At 46.0% G+C, this 20485-nt stretch overlaps 1 protein-coding gene across 7 annotated transcripts in view; it reads left to right on the top strand.

Annotated features, from left to right (window-relative positions):
* The window catches only part of NF1 (neurofibromin 1), a 399313-nt gene that overhangs the window by 108439 nt on the left and 270389 nt on the right, over positions 1–20485 (top strand). For all 7 annotated transcript variants that reach the window (XM_069757802.1, XM_069757799.1, XM_069757798.1 and 4 more), the window contains exons 20-26: positions 1818–2258; positions 2442–2581; positions 5637–5759; positions 5887–5970; positions 6043–6159; positions 7167–7348; positions 7761–7972. In XM_069757802.1, the coding sequence (XP_069613903.1) occupies positions 1818–2258; positions 2442–2581; positions 5637–5759; positions 5887–5970; positions 6043–6159; positions 7167–7348; positions 7761–7972 (1299 nt within the window). The remainder of the gene's footprint in view (positions 1–1817; positions 2259–2441; positions 2582–5636; positions 5760–5886; positions 5971–6042; positions 6160–7166; positions 7349–7760; positions 7973–20485) is intronic.

Raw genomic sequence — 20485 nt, 5'->3', positions numbered from 1 at the left:
TAGCGCTGGTCAGCCCGCCACATGGCGTTACTAATAGGCTAGGATCCAGTTGCTGTGCATTCTCTGTGAACACTGCTGCAGATTATTTATTTGCACTGGTGTGCCAAGCAGCCATTCCCTGATTGTAGGCTGGCTGTATTATTTGATATTATCACACCTGTGTAGCCGCCATCTTTACTTGGGCCCAATGCACCATGAGAGTGCATTTGATTTGAGGCCTAGACAGGTAAGCACCGTTGCCTGTTTTTCTGTGGTGTTTTTTCTAGAATAGTGGAGGTTTTTTCCTCCTTTTTTTACCTCCTGTTGTAGTTTTTGCTGTTAGACTAGGACTGGCAAGCGTGAGGACCCTTGACGTGGGTTGCCAGCTTATGTATTGTGGCCATAATATTAACTAATACCTTACATATTTTGATATGTTCTTGTGCACTTTTTTTACTTTTACTTTTTGAGGTGCAGTTGGGCTCTGATGGCTTTGTAAGTTGTGGCCTCTGTTCACACGGGACGCATTACAGTTAGCGCTGGTCAGCCCGCCACATGGCGTTACTAATAGGCTAGGATCCAGTTGCTGTGCATACTCTGTGTGAACACTGCTGCAGATTATTTATTTGCACTGGTGTGCCAAGCAGCCATTCCCTGATTGTAGGCTGGCTCTTATTTGGTATTATCACACCGGTGTAGCCGCCATCTTTACTTGGGCCCACTGCACCATGAGAGTGCATTTGATTTCAGGCCTAGACAGGTAAGCACCTTTGCCTGTTTTTCTGTGGTGTTTTTTCTAAAAATAGTACATGTTGCATTTCTGCAACACAACGCATGCAGAAATAAAACGCATGCGTTGCAAAAACGCGTCAAAACGCATACAAAAAAAGCATGCGTTTTTAATGTTAAATATAGGGGAAAAAAACGCATGCGTTTTTTTGCGTTTTTTGCCACAAAAACGCCAAAAAAAAACGCAAATGTGAAACCACCCTAAGTATCTTAACACAGTTGACAGTACACTACATACACAGATTTAGTGGAAAAAAAGGTTATGGGAGGGCTTCTTTAGGCAAATTGCAAAATCTCTCTAAAAAATAAATTCAGAATCCATATTTCTGATGTACTTTATATATAGTGGCTGGAGATTTTGATGACTTAAAGGGGTTGTCCACTACTAGGACAATCCCCTTGATATAAATGCTTGGCCCCTATAAAAATAATTGTGGACAACCCCTTTAATTGAATTTGATATCCTGTGTTAGTTAATATTCCACTTGTCAAAGAAATCTTGCTGGGGTTGCTTATGTTTTATTACATAGGCCTTTGGAATTAATTTTTCTTAATATTAATGACACATTGGGCTATACAATGACATATCCTTAGGCCATCAACACTTGTGACCAGCGGAGATCTGGAACACCCATAATCATGAGTTTGAGTGCTCTTTCAGTTGTCGGATCGCAGTAACGGACTGGCCACACATCTCCTGATCCAAACGTGACAGCTTCATCGAAATATGTGAAACTATCATGCTTGGGATAGGAGATGAGCGGCCAGTTCGTGCATTGTGATCCAACATCGGATCGATCATGGACATATGAAAGTGCCCTGACACTGGGATCAGACTGCAGCCCTATCAATCACTGATTATTTGCTTATACTTTAAAGTAATACCTCAATGTTAGAAGTGGACAACCTTTTTATCTTGCTCTTGAATTGTTTCAGAATTTCATAGATCGCCATGTATTCTGTTAGTGTATTTTTGCCATGTTAATTCTTCAGGTTAGGTTATGTGCTGTGTGTCTACACATGATTCATGTAGGCGACTCTCCCTACAGGTCACAGAAAGCCTTCATAAGACCATTGTGAAGAGGAGAATGTCTCATGTGAGTGGAGGAGGATCTATTGATCTATCTGATACGGACTCTCTTCAGGAGTGGATTAACATGACTGGGTTTCTTTCTGCCCTTGGCGGAGTATGTCTACAGCATCGCAGTAACGTTGGACTTGTCACATACAGTCCGCCCATGGGCCCTGTAAATGAACGCAAAGGTTCTGTCATCTCTATGGTGTCTACTGAGGGAAACCCTGAAACTCCTGTTAGCAAGTTTCTTGACCGACTTCTGTCTTTGATGGTGTGCAACAATGAGAAAGTTGGTGTGCAGATACGAACAAATATTAAAGACTTGGTCGGCTTAGAATTAAGTCCTGCATTGTACCCAATGCTGTTTAACAAAATGAAGAACAATATCAGCAAGTTTTTCGACTCCCAAGGGCAGGTAAGGAAGACGAGGCTAATGTCTTTTACACGTGTGCATGTGTAAATTTTAGTTTGGCAGTCTAATGGAGAAAGCAAACAGTCCATCTGTCTGCATCCTGCTTATGACTGCACTTTCGCATGTCCCTTTGGGTCTCTAGATGAACTGCTGATCCAATGAGGCTTCCTGTTCTTTGCATTATAGGTTTTGCTTAACGACACCAATACCCAGTTTGTTGAACAGATAATTACCATTCTTAAGAACCTGCTTGATAACCACACGGAAGGAAGTCCAGAACATCTAGGACAAGCCAGTCTTGAGACAATGATGTTAAACCTTGTCAGGTAATCAGGCTATAACCTAAAGGGATTGACCATATTTTATTGTACGTTATTTTTTTTAAAGGGAATTTGTCGTCAGGTGGCATTGTTTAATTAGGCTCTCATGTTAATTGAAGAACGGTACTTGCTTGCAGAAGGAATGCTACCTGAACTCAAGCCTACACTGAATCTGAGCGCTGCCAGTCTCAGACAATGTCACATGCAGACATACAGGCTGAGTTCAGGTAACGTTTGCTTTAGTAAAGTGAGTGCTGTTAAGGTACCGTCACACTAAGCGACGCTGCAGCGATACCGACAACGATGTCGATCGCTGCAGCGTCGCTGTTTGGTCGCTGGAGAGCTGTCACACAGACAGCTCTCCAGCGACCAACGATCCCGAGGTCCCCGGTAACCAGGGTAAACATCGGGTAACTAAGCGCAGGGCCGCGCTTAGTAACCCGATGTTTACCCTGGTTACCAGCGTAAAAGTAAAAAAAAAAAAAAACACTACATACTTACCTACAGCTGTCTGTCCTCCGGCGCTGTGCTTCTCTGCACTGACTGTGAGCGTCGGTCAGCCGGAAAGCGGAGAGGTGACGTCACCGCTCTGCTTTCCGGCCGCTGTGCTCACAGCCAGTGCAGGAGGAGTGCAGAGAAGCACAGCGCCGGGGACAGACAGCGGTAGGTAAGTATGAAGTTTTTTTTTTTTTTTTACTTTTACGCTGGTAACCAGGGTAAACATCGGGTTACTAAGCGCGGCCCTGCGCTTAGTTACCCGATGTTTACCCTGGTTACCAGTGAAGACATCGCTGGATCGGTGTCACACACGCCGATCCAGCGATGTCAGCGGGAGATCCAGCGATGAAATAAAGTTCTGGACTTTCTTCAGCGACCAACGATCTCCCAGCAGGGGCCTGATCGTTGGTCACTGTCACACATAACGATTTCCTTAACGATATCGTTGCTACATCACAAAAAGCAACGATATCGTTAACGATATCGTTAAGTGTGACGGTACCTTTAGCCAGAAGTGAGGAAGTTCCCAAAAAATGCAAATTGAGGTCACGTAATGGTCGACCGAAGGCCCCTCATTTGTATTTGAATTACAGTAAAAGTAATTTTCTCAGGCACCTTATCACTAATATGTACAGTGCTACTATGGTTCTTCTAGGTGCCAAGTCCCCTGTATCACTATAGAGATGGTTAAATATGCATTTTGGGGGTGATAGACTCTTTATCAAACTACTTTAAAAAATCTTGTCAATATTTTTTGTTACGTTTCTTTATACTTCTAAAAAAAATTAAGGGAACACTAAAATGCCGAATCCTAAATATCACAGAATGAAATATTCCAGTTGCAAATCTTTATTCATTACACGGTGGATTGCATTGAGATCACTAAAACATAAAAATGATCAATGTAAATAAAAATATCCCATGGAGGTCTGGAGCTATAGCGCTTGCCGAGTAAGCTGCAGAGGGAACATGGTTATATGGAGCGCGCCGGCTCATCAGCTGTCTGGTGCCGCATCTGCATGTGTCTTGGCTGTGTCACCAACACCTCTAATACCTCTGTCTAGCACAGTGCTCCCCAACTCTGGTCCTCAAGAGCCACCAACAGGTCATGTTTTCAGGATTTCCTTAGTATTGCACAGGGGCTAATTGCATCACCTGCACAGGCAATAATTACATCACCTGTGCAATACTAAGGAAATCCTGAAAACATGACCTGTTGGTGGCTCTTGAGGACTCTAGTATACTCTAGCACATGGGGAGCTGTGCGGCCCTCCAAAGAAATGCCTCCCCCACACCATTACTGACCCACTTGCCAAACCGGTCATGCTGGAAGATGTTGCGGGCAGCAGAACGTTTCCATTGTCTCTCCAGACTGTCACGCCTGTCTCATGTGCTTAGTGTGAACCTGCTCTCATTTGTGAAAATCTGGGCGCCAATGTCAAATTTGCCAATATTGGTGTTCTCTGGCAAATGCCTATCGCCCTGCACGATGCTGGGCAGTAAACACCCACATGTGGGTCCTCCTACCACATTCATGGAGTCTGTTTCTGACAGTTTGAACAGACACATGGATGTTAGTTTCCTGCTGGATTTCATTTTACAGGACTCTGGCACTGCTCCTTTTCCTCCTTGCACAAAGGTAGCGGTCCTGTTGCTGGGTTGTTGCCCTCCTACGGCCCCCTCCACATCTCCTGTGGTACTGGCCTATCTCTTGGTATCTGCTCCATGCTCTGGACACTGTGTTGATAAACACAGCTACCCTTCTTGCCACAGCTCGCGTTGATGTGCCATCCTGGATGAGCTGCACTATCTGAGCCAATTCTGTGGGTTGTAGACACCGCCTCATGCTACTGTACAGTACCTCTAGGGGGTGAGAGCAATGACAAAATGCAAAAGTTACCAAAACAGCCAAAAAGGAGGAGAACGGAGAAATGTTCTTTGGTCACCCCCTGCAGAACCACTCCTTTTATAGGTGTTTTTTTCTAATTGCTCATTTCTACCTGTTTGTTCCATTTGTACAACAGCAGGAGAAATTGATTCACAATCAGTGTTGCTTCGTTACTGGACAGGTTGATTTCACAGAAGTGTGATTGACTTACTACATTTTGTTGTTTAAGTGTTCCCTTTATTTTTTTGAGCAGTGTATTTTATATCGCTATCTAAAAAGACTTGAATGCAAATTTTACACTGCCTGATATTAGACACCTACTTTTCCGCAGTCACTCCAACATAAGCAGCAATTGGCTGACTCATACCTAATTAAAGTGTTTAACCCTTTCCTTACACAGCCAATGTTTGTTTTTGCTTTTTCGTCCCCTTCTTTGGAGACCCGTATTTTATTTTTCCATCCACAGCTTGGTCTGTTTTTAGGCTTAGTGGTCAGTGTGATACATACCTATGTATCCTATCGGTTACGGTACTTTTTATTTTTGGAGAAGTTCAGTGGGTGTTAATAATTTGTCAGGGCTGTTCTTTTCATACCTTTCTGCTGTTTTAGCAATTATTAATAAATCTAAATCAGCCATTTATATGCAATCTTATTTGCAAAGCAATGTTTTTCTAGGTATGTTCGTGTGCTGGGGAACATGGTACATGCCATTCAGATCAAGACAAAGCTTTGTCAACTGGTTGAAGTGATGATGGAACGAAGGGACGATCTTTCTTTCTGTCAAGAAATGAAATTCAGGTGGATACTAGATTTATATTTATTGTGCAGTAAAACTTCAGACAGGTTGTAATACATATTTTTTATGTTTTAATAAGTTAATGTCTTGAAGTTAAGTGTAAATAGTAATGGTTTTCTTTGCTTTTAGAAATAAAATGGTTGAATATTTGACTGACTGGGTAATGGGGACATCCAATCAAGCCGCAGATGAAGATGTAAAATGCCTAACAAGGTACTGAAATCTTCAGCTTTTCTGACGCCTGAGTTTGTAAATATCTGCTACACAATGTTATGTCTTCTTCAGGGACCTCGATCAGGCAAGCATGGAGGCTGTGGTGTCTCTTCTTGCTGGCCTACCTCTTCAGCCTGAGGAAGGAGATGGAGTAGAATTAATGGAAGCCAAGTCACAGTTGTTCCTCAAGTATGTGTTGTATATTGAAACTAATAATTCTCTTTGGCGATGTTCTATATGTGCTTTTCACGCATATATAACACATCCATTGACATTTTTGCTGGTCTGTGTCTGGTCTGGTCTGGTCATTTTGTCTGTGATTTCGGACGCAGATCAAAATCAAGCTACCAAGTCCATGGGTCTGTGAAAATAATTTTAGCATTACAATGGGTAGGCGACACCTTTTTTTTTTTTTTTTTCAATAGAAGAAATCACAGATGTAGCTCTCATGGTAAAAAAAAGGCACCCTGACAAAACAGTGAAAAAAATCGGATTCAAGTCAATGATGAACGTTTCAGTGTTTTTTTTTTTTTTTTGTTTGTTTTTCTATCCACACATATGAGAAAAAACTAACATTAGATTAAAGCCTTAAAAAGTCTTGGCCTAATGCTAGTTTCATTGACTGCTGTCCTCGACCTCCACATACAAATGTACGCTCAATGGAGCATACATCTGTTTTCAAAGAACACCTCTGGAGCTGACCTATGCCTCTTAAGATCAAAATAATTGGGCATGTTGAAGTCTAACATGTCCGAGCATTCGTTCCACTAATATCTGCCATCATAGATTCAGTCCAGCCAAGGTTGACTGGTTTGGTTGCTTATGGCACCAGATCCTTCAAATGCCTGTGGAGAAAAAAAAATATATATAAATGTATATTTATAGAGAAATATGTTTGATTCTTGTCTGAGCTCAATATAATCCCATACACAGCCCATTTTTTTTTATATTCTGCATTTTCTTCTATTGCTCATAGTGGAGAGATGACAGACTTCTCCGATGACCAACTCTCGATCTGGATAGCTGAACAATTCCAAATATTTTATGGCTGCTCATAAAGTTAAATGGCTGCCATGTAGTATGTGTTAAAGGTGTGGCCACAAACAGTGTTTTGGGAATTGTTCTCGCCCGCAGATGTAGTAGACGGTTCCCTCAGTTTCATACCTGAAAATCTAAAAGTTTTACTCTTCCGCTAGGTATTTCACCCTGTTCATGAATTTACTAAATGACTGTAGTGAAGTAGAAGATGATGGGACCCAGACTGGGGGAAGGAAGCGAGGAATGTCACGGCGATTGGCTTCCTTAAGGCATTGTACGGTCTTGGCTATGTCAAATCTGTTAAATGCCAATGTGGACAGTGGCCTTATGCACTCAATAGGTGAGTTCCCATTGGGATGCATTGTCTAAAAATGTATCTTATTATTGGATATAGAAACGTTATGCTTTTAGAATGGTGTTTGCCTTTTCTGTGACTGAAATAGATGGAATGTGAAATGTTCCTACTTTTCTATCTATCAAACGCATTCATTAGGTTTGTGCTGATGTAGAAATATATGGACGGATCCGATTCAGCACTTTAGTCAGCTGGGCAGTCTTTCTCCTGGGAAAATGTGCAAATAGAAAAATGGTCATTTACATTATTCCTGCTCAGCATTGCCTATCCTATCCATATCTTCCTGCTAAGTCTTTCTCCCAATATTCCAGTGGCACAGAGTTGAAGTTTAAGGGCCACTTTTTCTAGGTAAGGTCATGTGCAGCTTATTTTCTTCTGGCAACCTTTGTATTTCTAGGTCTCGGTTATCATAAAGATTTACAGACAAGAGCTACTTTTATGGAAGTCCTTACAAAAATCCTGCAACAAGGAACTGAATTTGACACGTTGGCTGAAACAGTATTGGCTGATCGCTTTGAAAGACTAGTGGAATTGGTCACCATGATGGGGGACCAAGGGGAATTGCCCATTGCGATGGCTCTAGCCAATGTCGTTCCCTGCTCACAGTGGGTCAGTTAGTCTTTGTATTTATTTGTATTGCTCTATTGTATTTGTGTGCTTTAATAAAAAGTTTATGTATCTTATATATTAAACAAAAATCAGTTTGGCATTACCTAGCTATGTCACATAAATATTTTGTATGTAGAGCTTTATATCTGTAGATAACATCTCATAGAGCCTACTATGGAAAACGTGTCTGTGTGCTCAGGGAATTAGGATTATAGTTGAGGATGTCCTGACCTCAGTCCCTGAGCAGTATTTTTGGACAGCAGTCCTGTAGAGAATGAATGGACTGGAAGTGAGCATTCATGGGATTACGCAAAGCCCTGTTCTTGGGATTGCTGGGGATCCCAGTGTTGTTCACACAGCCATCAGTAAGTTAGTCCTTCTCTTATTTGAATAACTGTCATGGGATATTTCCCTAAAAGGGGTTATCTCATTAGTGACAACATCTTTCAGAATGTGACCTCAACAGCAATGTGAATCTTCGTTGGTCTGCATATAGCTGACTTGGCAGGGCGAGGCTTTGGCTAGCCAGCAATTCTCCAGGAGGCGTAATGTAGTATTACACAGTAACCACTCGCTTAAAAACGCCACTTTTGTAGAAAGACTCTGTTTTCTGCCTAACGGTGGGTCCCAAGCCTGGGACCCCACAACTAATGATATTTACAAGCCCTAATGTTCATAATGGACAGGGGATGTCTTATGAGACTTGTGTGGATCCTTCTGCTTCCAACTGTTTGTCTATGTGCACACGTATAAAGATCCTCTGTGGATTTCTCCTTCGCCTCATTGGGGGACACAGACCGTGGGTGTATGCTGCTGCCAATAGGAGGCTGACACTAAGTGATACAAAAAAAGTGATCTCCTCCCCTGCAGTATACACCCTCCTGCTGGCTCTCAGCTAACCAGTTCTTGCTTAGTGTCTGTAGGAGGCACATGGGTCTGTTTCAGACCCCAACGTTTTTATTTTATTGTTTACTTTTCTGTAAATTTTTATTTTTTAATTAACGGAGTGAAGGGGGCGACGGTTCCTTTCAAGGTTCCGATCTCCCCCGAACCATCAACAGGCGAGTATACCTCCCCGTACCCTTTCCTGCGACGTGGGAAGCCATGCCTGAGCTCACTTCAGGGGCGACGGTTCCTTTCACGGTCCCGATCTCCCCACACCAGCAGCAGGCGCCCACATGGAGTGTCGCCTCCATGTATCCTCTCCTGGAGCCAGGCCTAATGCCGGACAACTGGCCTTGTCCACCCGGACTGAACTCCGTGGCTGTACAGAGGCCCTCTCTATGGCGTCCGAGCAGCCCCCACTGTCCCACCACTGTGAAAGCGGATGGCACAAGGAGGCGGACGGTTCCTCTCCACCTCCCTAACAAACGGATGATGGATTGAGGCTTATCCCTGCACCGTCCACGCTGCACAGAACAGCGCTGAAACCCACATCCGCGGCGGCTCCATGCCGGGACACGCACCAATGGTGAGTGGATCCATCTTCAGAGGGATATTCACATGCTGACAGGCAGCCTCAGCCACTTCCCTGTGGCTCACCTCTCTGAGGTAACACTCTGGATGGCTGCAAAAATTTAGTCCCCGGCTTCGGCCGATTTGTAGGCCGCATCCTGGAAGCTTGGGCCTATTCAACATCGTGTCTGTGGCTCCGCCCCCCCAAATTGGCGCTTCTCGCTCTCTGCGAGATTTTATCAACTCTGCAGCTCCCGGTGGCCATCTTGGTCCACCCGGCCAGCTCACACTGAGGTGACAGTATTTTTGCACTAAAGGGGCACATCGACTCTACATCAGTACCCGGGTAAGGAAGTACCTGGTCTTAAAGGCACATGACCAGTATTTCCTGGTCTTAAAAGCACATGACCAGTATTCCCTGGTCTTAAAGGCATATGGCCAGTATTCCCAGTCTTAAAGGCGCATGACCAGTATTCCCTGGTCTTAAAGGTGCATGACCAGTATTCTCTGGTCTTAAAGGTGCATGACCAGTATTCCCTGGTCTTAAAGGCGCATGACCAGTATTCCCTGGTCTTAAAGGCGCACGACCAGTATTCTCTGGTCTTAAAGGTGCATGACCAGTATTCTCTGGTCTTAAAGGTGCATGACCAGTATTCTCTGGTCTTAAAGGTGCATGACCAGTATTCTCTGGTCTTAAAGGTGCATGACCAGTATTCTCTGGTCTTAAAGGCGCATGACCAGTATTCCCTGGTCTTAAAGGCGCATGACCAGTATTCCGTGGTCTTAAAGGCGCATGACCAGTATTCTGTGGTCTTAAAGGCGCAGGACCAGTATTCTGTGGTCTTAAAGGCGCAGGACCAGTATTCTCTGGTCTTAAAGGCGCATGACCAGTATTCCATGGTCTTAAAGGCGCATGACCAGTATTCTCTGGTCTTAAAGGCGCACGACCAGTATTCTCTGGTCTTAAAGGCGCATGACCAGTATTCTGTGGTCTTAAAGGCGCAGGACCAGTATTCTGTGGTCTTAAAGGCGCATGACCAGTATTCTCTGGTCTTAAAGGCGCATGACCAGTATTCCATGGTCTTAAAGGCGCATGACCAGTATTCTCTGGTCTTAAAGGTGCACGACCAGTATTCTCTGGTCTTAAAGGTGCACGACCAGTATTCTCTGGTCTTAAAGGTGCATGACAAGTATTCTCTGGTCTTAAAGGTGCATGACCAGTATTCCCTGGTCTTAAAGGTGCATGACCAGTATTCTCTGGTCTTAAAGGTGCATGACCAGTATTCCCTGGTCTTAAAGGTGCATGACCAGTATTCCCTGGTCTTAAAGGTGCATGACCAGTATTCCCTGGTCTTAAAGGTGCATGACCAGTATTCCATGGTCTTAAAGGTGCATGACCAGTATTCCATGGTCTTAAAGGCGCATGGCCAGTATTCTCTGTTCTTAAAGGCGCATGACCAGTATTCCCTGGTCTTAAAGGCGCATGGCCAGTATTCTCTGTTCTTAAAGGCGCATGACCAGTATTCCCTGGTCTTAAAGGTGTATGACCAGTATTTCCTGGTCTTAAAGGTGCATGACCAGTATTCCCTGGTCTTAAAGGCGCTTGATCAGTCCGAGGAGCCCTCCGCCGCCGACCCCAGCTTTATCCTCTAGTTCCCCTCGGTGGACTTCTTCACTGACCAATCCATGGTTCTGACCAAGAGATTGAATCCCTCTGTGTACCCCCTGTTTTTGGAGTGCTCGCAGGACCAATATACATGGTCCCTATCCTACATGGGAGCCGTCGGCTAGCAGGGGCCGCAAGTATTCTAGAAACGTGCAGGCGTCTAGAAATATACAGGCATCTAAAAAACGGAAGTTTTTCGTTTCCTGCTCCCTCACCAATGATTTGATGACAACAAGGCTCTGAATATGGATTGGATATTGCCTGAGCTTGCCAGAGCTTCAGAGACTAAACTCCCTCGAGAGCATTTGCCATTCAATTCGGATAAGCGATTCACTTGACAGAAGCCTCTACGTGGGATGCCATGCCTGGTCTGTTTTTTAAGGGTGACGGGTCCTTTAAAGGGCACCGCTCTCCCCACACCATCAACAGACGAGCACACGGTGTGTCGTCTCCATGTTTCCTCTTCTGCATCCAGGCCTAACGCCAGACAACCTATCCTGTCCACCTGGAGACCTATACTCTGTGGACATATAGAGGCACCCTTTTTGGCGTACGAGCTCCCCCCTCTGCATCACCACTATTTAGTGGATGATGCAAGAAGGCGGACAATTCCTCTCCACTTTCCTGTTAAGAGGTTGATGGATCGAGGGTTCCTAATTTATATCTCTGCACCGTGAAAAGAGGAGATGGCAAGAGACTATGACCTGCTGGATGCAGCCGCACATTCTGCCATGGGGCAGATTAACCGGGTAGAATCTCCTGTGGTATACCTACCAGTATCCCTACCTGATGGGTCATCAATTAAAAATACCACGGACTGTCAGATAGCAAATCTGGTTCGTTCCGTCTTGCGGCTTCGGGTCCAGCGCTCTATCCTCCCTAGCGGCCGCATGGATTGCTAGAGCAATGGTCTCCTGGCTGGAGACCTTAACTACCTTGATTCACACCAGCAACAACTGGCCAATCAAATCCTTTGAGCGGGAGTCTGACAAAGAATTGTATAAGGATTGTCCAGCACAGTCTAGATCTAAGGGATCTTGGTTCCAAACAGGGGAATGAAAAGTAAGATCGACCCTGGACCTCAAACTTCTAACAACCTTTGACATAGTCCTCCTTCTTTGGATGGAATTCCTCCGCTCAGCCATTACTTCAACAGAAAAAGGTGCAGTTTCCGGCATCCATCGACATTCGGGCTGCTTGCCCTCTGCAAAAATTCCTTCGCCTTTCCATTCGTCAGCAGCATTTTCAAGTCACAACCTTGTCCTTCGGCTTGCTTCCGCACCCAGAGTGTTCGCTCTGGTCATGGCGGATGTCATGTTTCTCTTGCACTCTAGAGGCGTGCTCGTCCTGCCCTGTTTGGTCTGTCTAGCCGCCCTTCCAGGACTACGCTGAGTCGTCTATATCTCTTGCGATACCTTCTCTCCTGGGCTGGCAGCTACATTTAGACAAGTTCTCCTCATTTCCAGCCCAGCAGATATCCTTTTTGAGGATGATCCTGCACACTTCTAGAAGGATGGTAATTCTTCCTCGAGACAAGGTCATGGCCCTTCAACAGGGAGCTCGCGCAAGGAGAGTTCTGAGGACTTGATTACTCACCCCCTCATTTCATTCGATTTGCTAAGAGAGTTCTGAGGGAAAATGGTGACGACAATGGAAGCGGTTTCCTTCGCTCCACTCGGTTTCAGCAAGTCAAACAGACTTTCAGACAATAGTCTCTGAGCTCCTTCTTCATCCAGGGCCTTTCTCCCGGTTCAATGGTTATTAGTAACTACCAATGCCAGTCTTCTTCTCCCCATCATTGTTATGGAGATCCGAACGGTAGTCTTACAGCAGGTCCCCTGCCTTCTGGCGGGTCACCCTATCCGAATTAAATTGGATAATGCCACGGCGGTGCCTTACGTCAGTCATCTAGCAGGTACCCACGGTCAAGTGCCATGACCGAGGTACCTCACTTTCTCTGATGGGCCGAAGTCTATTATTTGGTGATCTCGGCAGTATATATCCCAGAAGTAGAACTCTGAACGGCAAACAAGTTCAGCTGTCAGGGTTCCGCCTCAAGTCAGTGGGAACTTCACCCTGAAGTCTTCCATCAGATCTGTCCTTACTGGAGCTCTCCAGTTGTAGGTGGGATGACATCCAGACTGAAGGCCAATGTACTCGAGTTCGTGGTTCGGCCTTGAGATCCAAGAGCCATTGCTCTCCATGCTCTGGTTCTGCCGTGGTACCAGTTTCCATAACTCCCCTTCCACTGATTCCGAAAGCCTTTCGGAAGCAGAAAGGGGCCCCAGTGATCCTCAGAGATCCGCACTGACCACGTCCGTTTTTTGTTTGCGGAGCTAGTATCTTCTCACCTTATCGCAGCACAACTGCAAGTAGGGACTTTCTCACAGCGAGTTTTCACACGTAGTTCTTTCCTATCGCATACCGTTAGATCATTGGGACCTTATTATTCCTAGGAGCCTTACAGTAGGCTCCTTTTTCATCCGGGCAGACTTTACTATCAGGGAAAGTCGTCCCGTTCTCCTCTGCGATATTCTCACTCTGACGAGTCTTCGGAGCTAGCTTCTCTGCTCTTTCAGACTTTTTTCCCGTCTCCCATGACAGCACACCTGAGAGAGGGATCCGCCCAGTCGGGACAGGAAACCTACCGAAACAAAAGGGCGGTACCTCTCCCTCGCTTCAGTTGGGTTTCCTGTCCTGACGGGAACCCTTGTGCTGAATCACGGCGGTACTTTTTTGTTTTTGTTTTTATTTTTTCGTTGATAGAAGATCCACTTACCCACTCCCGTCCCGGCACTTGAAGAGCAGGCAGGACGCCTGTAGGTCGGCCTTCGGGACGCTGGTAGCGCCGTCCGCAGATCCTTCGGGCTCTTGCGCACGTGCGGGCGTCGGTCCAGCGCAGTCCGGATCTCTGGAGCCATTCTGCGGCTGCCACGCCGCTCTCTCCCCCTCTGCTGGAGCGACTTCCGGGTGCGCGGCTGGCGTTCAGTGAAGGGGCGTGCCTGTGTGATGTCAGAGAGGCGCGCCGGATCCAAGATGGCGGCGCCCATGGTTTGAAACGCCGGTAATTATGTGAACTCTCCGACGGTGTTCTGGAGGGGGAGAGGAGCAAGAATTGTTACCGGAAGAGGCAGGGAGCGCTGTGGAACGACCCCTTATTAAGGGGGTGGCTGCAATAGATCGCTGCTCATTCCCATACAGTCCAGAGATGGAGGGTATGGAGCAGCAGCAGCAGCTATTACAGCAGCAGCAGCAAGAGCCCTTATCAGGCGATACATCTGCTCGTCATCATCCTAAGAAGAATAGCCGCTCAAATGGAAGGAGCAGCAATCATCCTAGTCGGACGTCTCAGGACTCTTCGACATCCAGGAGGAATGTTCCCCGTGCTCCCAGTCTGCCTCGGAATCCGGTACCCTTTATGGTCAGCGGGTGGTGAGTGATCTACGTGAATGTCACCCTGGTGGTAATGGGCTACATTTTCTGTTTACTTGGCAGGCGCCGAGGAAGGCTAGTTCCAAGACAAAGAATAAAGAATGTGCCCTCTGTAATGTCCCATTGGCAGTTCAGTGGCAGAAAAGTCTTTGTATAGATTGTATTCAAAAGACTATCCAGGAAGAGACCCCTGACTTTGCCTCTAGTCTTAGAGAAATAATCAGAGCCGAAGTACAAGACTCTGTTAAAGCAGCCCTTAAGAAAAAGGGTAGTAAACACCCTGAACCAGTTTCGGCTTCTGAGGTATCTCCTTCTGATGAGGAAGGTCAGGAGGAACCGTTATCTCCCTGCTCCTCTTCTCCTAAGTCCTCTGACTCCTCTTCTGATAGTGATGTGGGGGGCCGTCCGTGCTTTCTTACTGAGAACACGGACAAGCTAGTAAAAGCCGTTAGAGCTTCAATGGGCCTTAAAGATGAGAAAGCGGCCAAATCCCTGGAGGACATAATGTTTGGGGGTTTAGAGGAAAAGAGAAAACGCACCTTCCCAGTCAATTCCAGAATAAAAGCCCTTATAGAAAAAGAGTGGAGGAAACCAGAAAAATCGGGTAATCTTCCCTCGGCTTCTAAAAGACGTTACCCCTTTGAGGATAAAGATTCAGAGACTTGGGATAAGGTTCCGAAAATCGATGGTGCGGTGGCTAGATCGTCTAAAAAATTATCCCTTCCCTTAGAAGATTCTGGCGTATTAAGAGATCCTTTAGATAAAAAAGCGGATGGGTTCCTAAGACACACCTGGGAAGCAACCGCAGGGGGCTTGAAACCAGCAATCGCAGGAACCTGTGTCTCTCGCTCCCTTATTGTCTGGCTGCAGCAGATAGAGGAGCAACTGAAGTCTAAAGCCCCGAGAGATGAAATTCTAACCAATGTAACTTTAGCTAAAGGTGCAGCTTCCTTCGTAGCGGATTCCTCTGCAGACTCTGTAAGACTGGCAGCTAGGGCTGCAAGTTTATCCAATGCAGCTAGACGTGCTCTCTGGTTGAAGGGATGCCCGGGGGATCTACCTTCAAAAAATAGACTTTGTTCTATACCATGTGACGGCCATTTCCTCTTCGGTCAAAAATTGGAAGACATTTTAAAGAAAGCAGGAGATAGGAAAAAGGGATTCCCTCGTTTTCCTGTGGACTTTAGAAGGCCTTATTTTCGGAGGGGCAAATTTAGTAGAGGCCGCCCCCCGGGAGATAGAAGGAATTGGGACTCCAGAGACAGAAGGGGATCTGGATACATGTTTAAAGGTCCCTCAACATCGGCGAAAAAGCCCTCCCAATGACGCCAGGCCAGAGGTGGGGGGAAGGCTTTCATCTTTTCTCCCAGCCTGGGTAGACATCTCCCCCAGTCATTGGACTCTAAAGGTCATCGAACACGGCCTAAGAATAGATTTTGTTTTTCCACCGCGACAAACTTTTGTGTTAACGCCCCAAAGAAAGACTCCAGAGGAGCAGCTAGCTTTGGAGGCAGAGGTACTGGAGCTCGTATCAAAAAGGGTTCTTGTGGAGGTCCCGGGGGAAGAGCAGGGAAAAGGTTTTTACTCTCCTCTTTTTCTCATACGAAAACCAGACGGGTCCCTGAGAACTATTATCAATTTAAAAAATCTAAATCGGTCAATAGTAAACTGCTCCTTCAAAATGGAGTCAATAAATACGGCCATAAAACTCTTATTCCCAGGTTGCTTCATGGCAGCCATTGACCTGAAGGACGCCTATTACCACGTCCCAATTCATCAAGACCACCAAAAATACCTAAGGGTGGCGGTTTATGTACAAGGCTGTCTCAGGCACTATCTGTATGCTGCCCTACCATTCGGCCTATCAATAGCACCGAGAATTTTTACAAAATTAATGTCAGAGGTCATGTCTTTCCTCCGCTCTCAGAATGTAGTTATAGTTCCGTATCTGGACGACTTCCTCATAATAGGGAACTCATCAACACATTGCCAAACACAAATAGAACAAGTCATATCAACACTACAGCGGTTGGGGTGGAAAATAAATCTTGCCAAATCAAGGTTGATGCCGGAGCTAGTGCAATCTTTTCTGGGTTTAGTCCTGGATTCCAGGCGTCAGCTTTATCTTTTGCCAGAAAACAAGCTGATCAAAATTCAAAATCTTGTAGAGTCAGCAATTCATCACCCCGCAATGACATTGAGAAGGGCAATGTCCCTGTTGGGTTCTCTGACGTCCTGTATACCCGCAGTAAGATGGGCACAGTTCCATCTAAGACAATTACAATGGGAGGTCCTGGCAGCACAGAGGTGGTTAAAAGGGCATTTAGAGGGAAAGCTACGCCTTTCATTAGAGGTAACAGATTCCCTAAAATGGTGGACCATAAGAGACCATTTGACATCAGGGGTCCAGTGGATAACTCCAATAGACCAGGTCATCACCACAGATGCAAGCGGTTCAGGATGGGGAGCTCATTTGGGGACACTCTCAGTTCAGGGATCTTGGTCCCATTTAGAATCACAACAAGCGTCAAACCTAAGAGAGTTGTGGGCTGTAGAAAAAGCTGTAAAACATTTCCTTCCCATCCTCCAGGGTCATCATACCAGGGTCATGTCGGACAATCACGCAGTTGTTGCATACATCAACCACCAAGGGGGGACGAGATCCCCTTCCCTGATGAAGTCAGCATCTGTCCTCCTACAACTAGTGGAGCGCCACCTACCTCTCTGCTCTCCACATAAAGGGAGTCGAGAATATAAAGGCAGACTACCTAAGTCACAAAACACTGAGGCAAGGAGAGTGGTCTTTGAATCCCCGGGTGTTTCAACAGATAGTGCAGGCTTGGGGCTTACCTGTGATAGATTTATTTGCCACCCTAAGCAACAGGAAGGTAGAGAGCGTCTGTTCACTAGATCCAAGAGAAAAACCGTTCGCGGTAGATGCTCTCCAAATACAATGGAATTTCAGCCTCGCATATGTGTTTCCACCAATAGCGATGATTCCGACGGTAGTAAGAAAAATCAGAATGGAGCAGGCGAGAGTAATTTTGATTGCTCCATTCTGGCCAAAAAGACCTTGGTTCTCCCTCCTGAGACAAATGTCAGTAACCGATCCATGGATTCTGCCAGAAATTCCGGACCTGCTTACTCAGGGTCCAATATGCCACTCTCAAGTGAAGGGCTTCCATCTTGCAGCCTGGAATTTGAGAGGGCATTACTGAGTAGGCAGGGGTTTTCACCAGGGTTAGTCTCCACCTTGTTAAAAAGTAGAAAGCCAGTAACATCAAGGATATATGGCAGAACATGGAAAAGGTTTCTGGAATTTTCGGGGCAACCTGTGGGGGACAGGGCTCCTGTGGGTACTATTTTAGAATTCCTACAGGCGGGGTTGCAACTAGGGTTAGCAACTAATACGCTCAAGGTGCAAGTGTCGGCATTAGGAGCCTTGTATAATTGTAATCTGGCCTCCAATAGATGGGTGTCCCGCTTTATAAAATCATGTAGTAGGTCTAGACCAGTGGTAATTCAGAGGGTTCCTCCATGGGATTTGAATCTGGTGTTAGAGGCTCTGACTAGTGATCCATTTGAACCCTTGCAGGAGTCATCAATAAAAATACTTACTCTTAAGACTGTACTTCTGGTAGCGTTGACATCAGCCCGTAGGGTGAGTGACTTGCAAGCCCTGTCTATCTCCCCTCCTTACACGCAGATATTTGATGATAGAGTAGTGCTCAGGCCAGATCCGGCATATCTGCCGAAAGTAGTACTTAAATTCCATAGGAGCCAAGAAATTGTGTTACCCTCTTTTTGTGATAATCCCAAGAACCCAGGGGAAGAGAAATTTCATACACTGGATGTGAGAAGAGCTATTTAGCAGTATATATCTCTGACTAGTCAGTGGAGGAATGATCAATCCTTATTTATAGCTTTCCAGGGTAGCAGGAAGGGATATGGGGTATCCAAGGGTACTATTGCTAGATGGATTAGGGAGGCCATTTCCTTATCCTATGCTTCTCGTGGTGCTCCGATCCCTGAAGGCATCAAGGCTCACTCCACCAGAGCCGTGGCTACTTCCTGGGCAGAAAAAGCAGAGGTATCGATTGATCAGATTTGTAAAGCCGCTACCTGGTCCTCACCGTCTACCTTCTTTAGACACTACCGGCTCGATCTATCCTCCTCAACTGACCTTACCTTTGGTAGAAGGGTACTACAAGCGGTGGTCCCTCCCTAAGGTGTTCTTTCTCCAAAAATCTCTCAGGTGTGCTGTCATGGGAGACGGGAAAACACCAAGGTTACTTACTGGTAGCCGGTTTTTCCGGAGCCCATGACAGCACCTGTATATTCCCTCCCTTCTTTTTCACCCTTTGGTGCGCACTTTTAGTTGGGTGTTTTTTGTTATTATTATAATGTAGTGATGGATTACCATGTGTACTAACCAAGGAGGCCTCTCATGCTCTGAAAACCAACTGAAGCGAGGGAGAGGTACCGCCCTTTTGTTTCGGTAGGTTTCCTGTCCCGACTGGGCGGATCCCTCTCTCAGGTGTGCTGTCATGGGCTCCGGAAAAAACGGCTACCAGTAAGTAACCTTGGTGTTTTCCCTTATTACCATCGAGGCAAGGTTGTCCTGAGGCCATCTCCATCCCTTGTTACCAAGGTGGTACTGTATTACCACTGTTATGAGGGCATAGTTCTTCCCTCATCTCTTTTGGCTCCAGTCCACAAAATGGAATAAAATCCCCCATATTCTGGACGAAGTGAGTGCTCTGAGTAGGTACGTCTTGAGGATGGCGTCCTTCTGAAGCTTGGACGTTTTATTTGGTCTTCCTGACGGTAGAGGAAGGCTTCCTGACATTTTCAGGAAGGGTTTAGCCGTTTCATCGACCATGATAGCATGGTGAATTCTTTTCACCATCCAGGAGTCCTTCCATGCTAGATGTCAGCCTATCTCCCTGTCTATCAAAGGTTCTAGGCACCAGGCATCAGCAAGGCACGCCTGCAAGCTTGCGGATTCGTCCAGTCCACATGCATTCTTGAAGCACTATAATTCCCACACTTCCACAGATGTGAGTCTGGGCAGGCGGACTCTGCAGGCCGCGGTGGCGCACTTGTAAGTAGCGGTTACACAGGGCCTGATCTATTGTTGTTCCCACCCAGGGACTGCTTTGGGACGTCCCACGGTCTGTGTCCCCCAATGAGGCGAAGGAGAAATAGGGATTTTTGTGTACTCACCGTAAAATCCTTTTCTCCAAGCCATTCATTGGGGGACACAGCTCCCACCCTGTTATTAGCTTATGCTTGTTTTTTAGAATATGACATGCTATACGCTCATATATTGTTATTGATCTCCTACTGCTTTTGCACCGAACTGGTTAGCTGAGAGCCAGCAGGAGGGTGTATACTGCAGGGGAGGAGCTAACTTTTTTTGTATCACTTAGTGTCAGCCTCCTATTGGCAGCAGCATACACCCACGGTCTGTGTCCCCCAATGAATGGCTCGGAGAAAAGGATTTTACGGTGAGTACACAAAAATCCCTATTTTTCCGCTGCGGATTTGATAAATCTGCAGTGCAAAACCACTGCGTTTTTTCCCGCGGATTTATTGCGGATTCCGCTGCGGTTTTACATCTGCGGTTTTCTATTGGAGCAGGTGTAAAAAAAACGCTGCGGATTCCGCACAAAGAATTGACATGCTGCGGAAAATAAAACACTGCGTTTCCGCGTGTTTTTTTCTGCAGCATGTGCACTGCGGATTTCGTTTCTCATTGGTTTACATTGTACTGTAAACTCATGGGAAACTGCTGCGGATCTGCAGCTGTGGAAACGCTGCGGATCCGCAGCAAAATCTGCAACGTGTGCTACCCTTTATGCGCTAGTTATACTTCACAGTTGATGGTGTACTGTAGCTGTGATTTTCAGTTATTCATTGTTATGCTTGTTAGGAAAATACTTTTACTGTGACTTCTG

Source organism: Ranitomeya imitator, chromosome 3 (genome assembly GCF_032444005.1).
Source record: "Ranitomeya imitator isolate aRanImi1 chromosome 3, aRanImi1.pri, whole genome shotgun sequence".
NCBI classification, from domain to species: Eukaryota; Metazoa; Chordata; class Amphibia; order Anura; family Dendrobatidae; genus Ranitomeya; species Ranitomeya imitator.
This window is presented reverse-complemented; position numbering and strand designations above follow the sequence as displayed.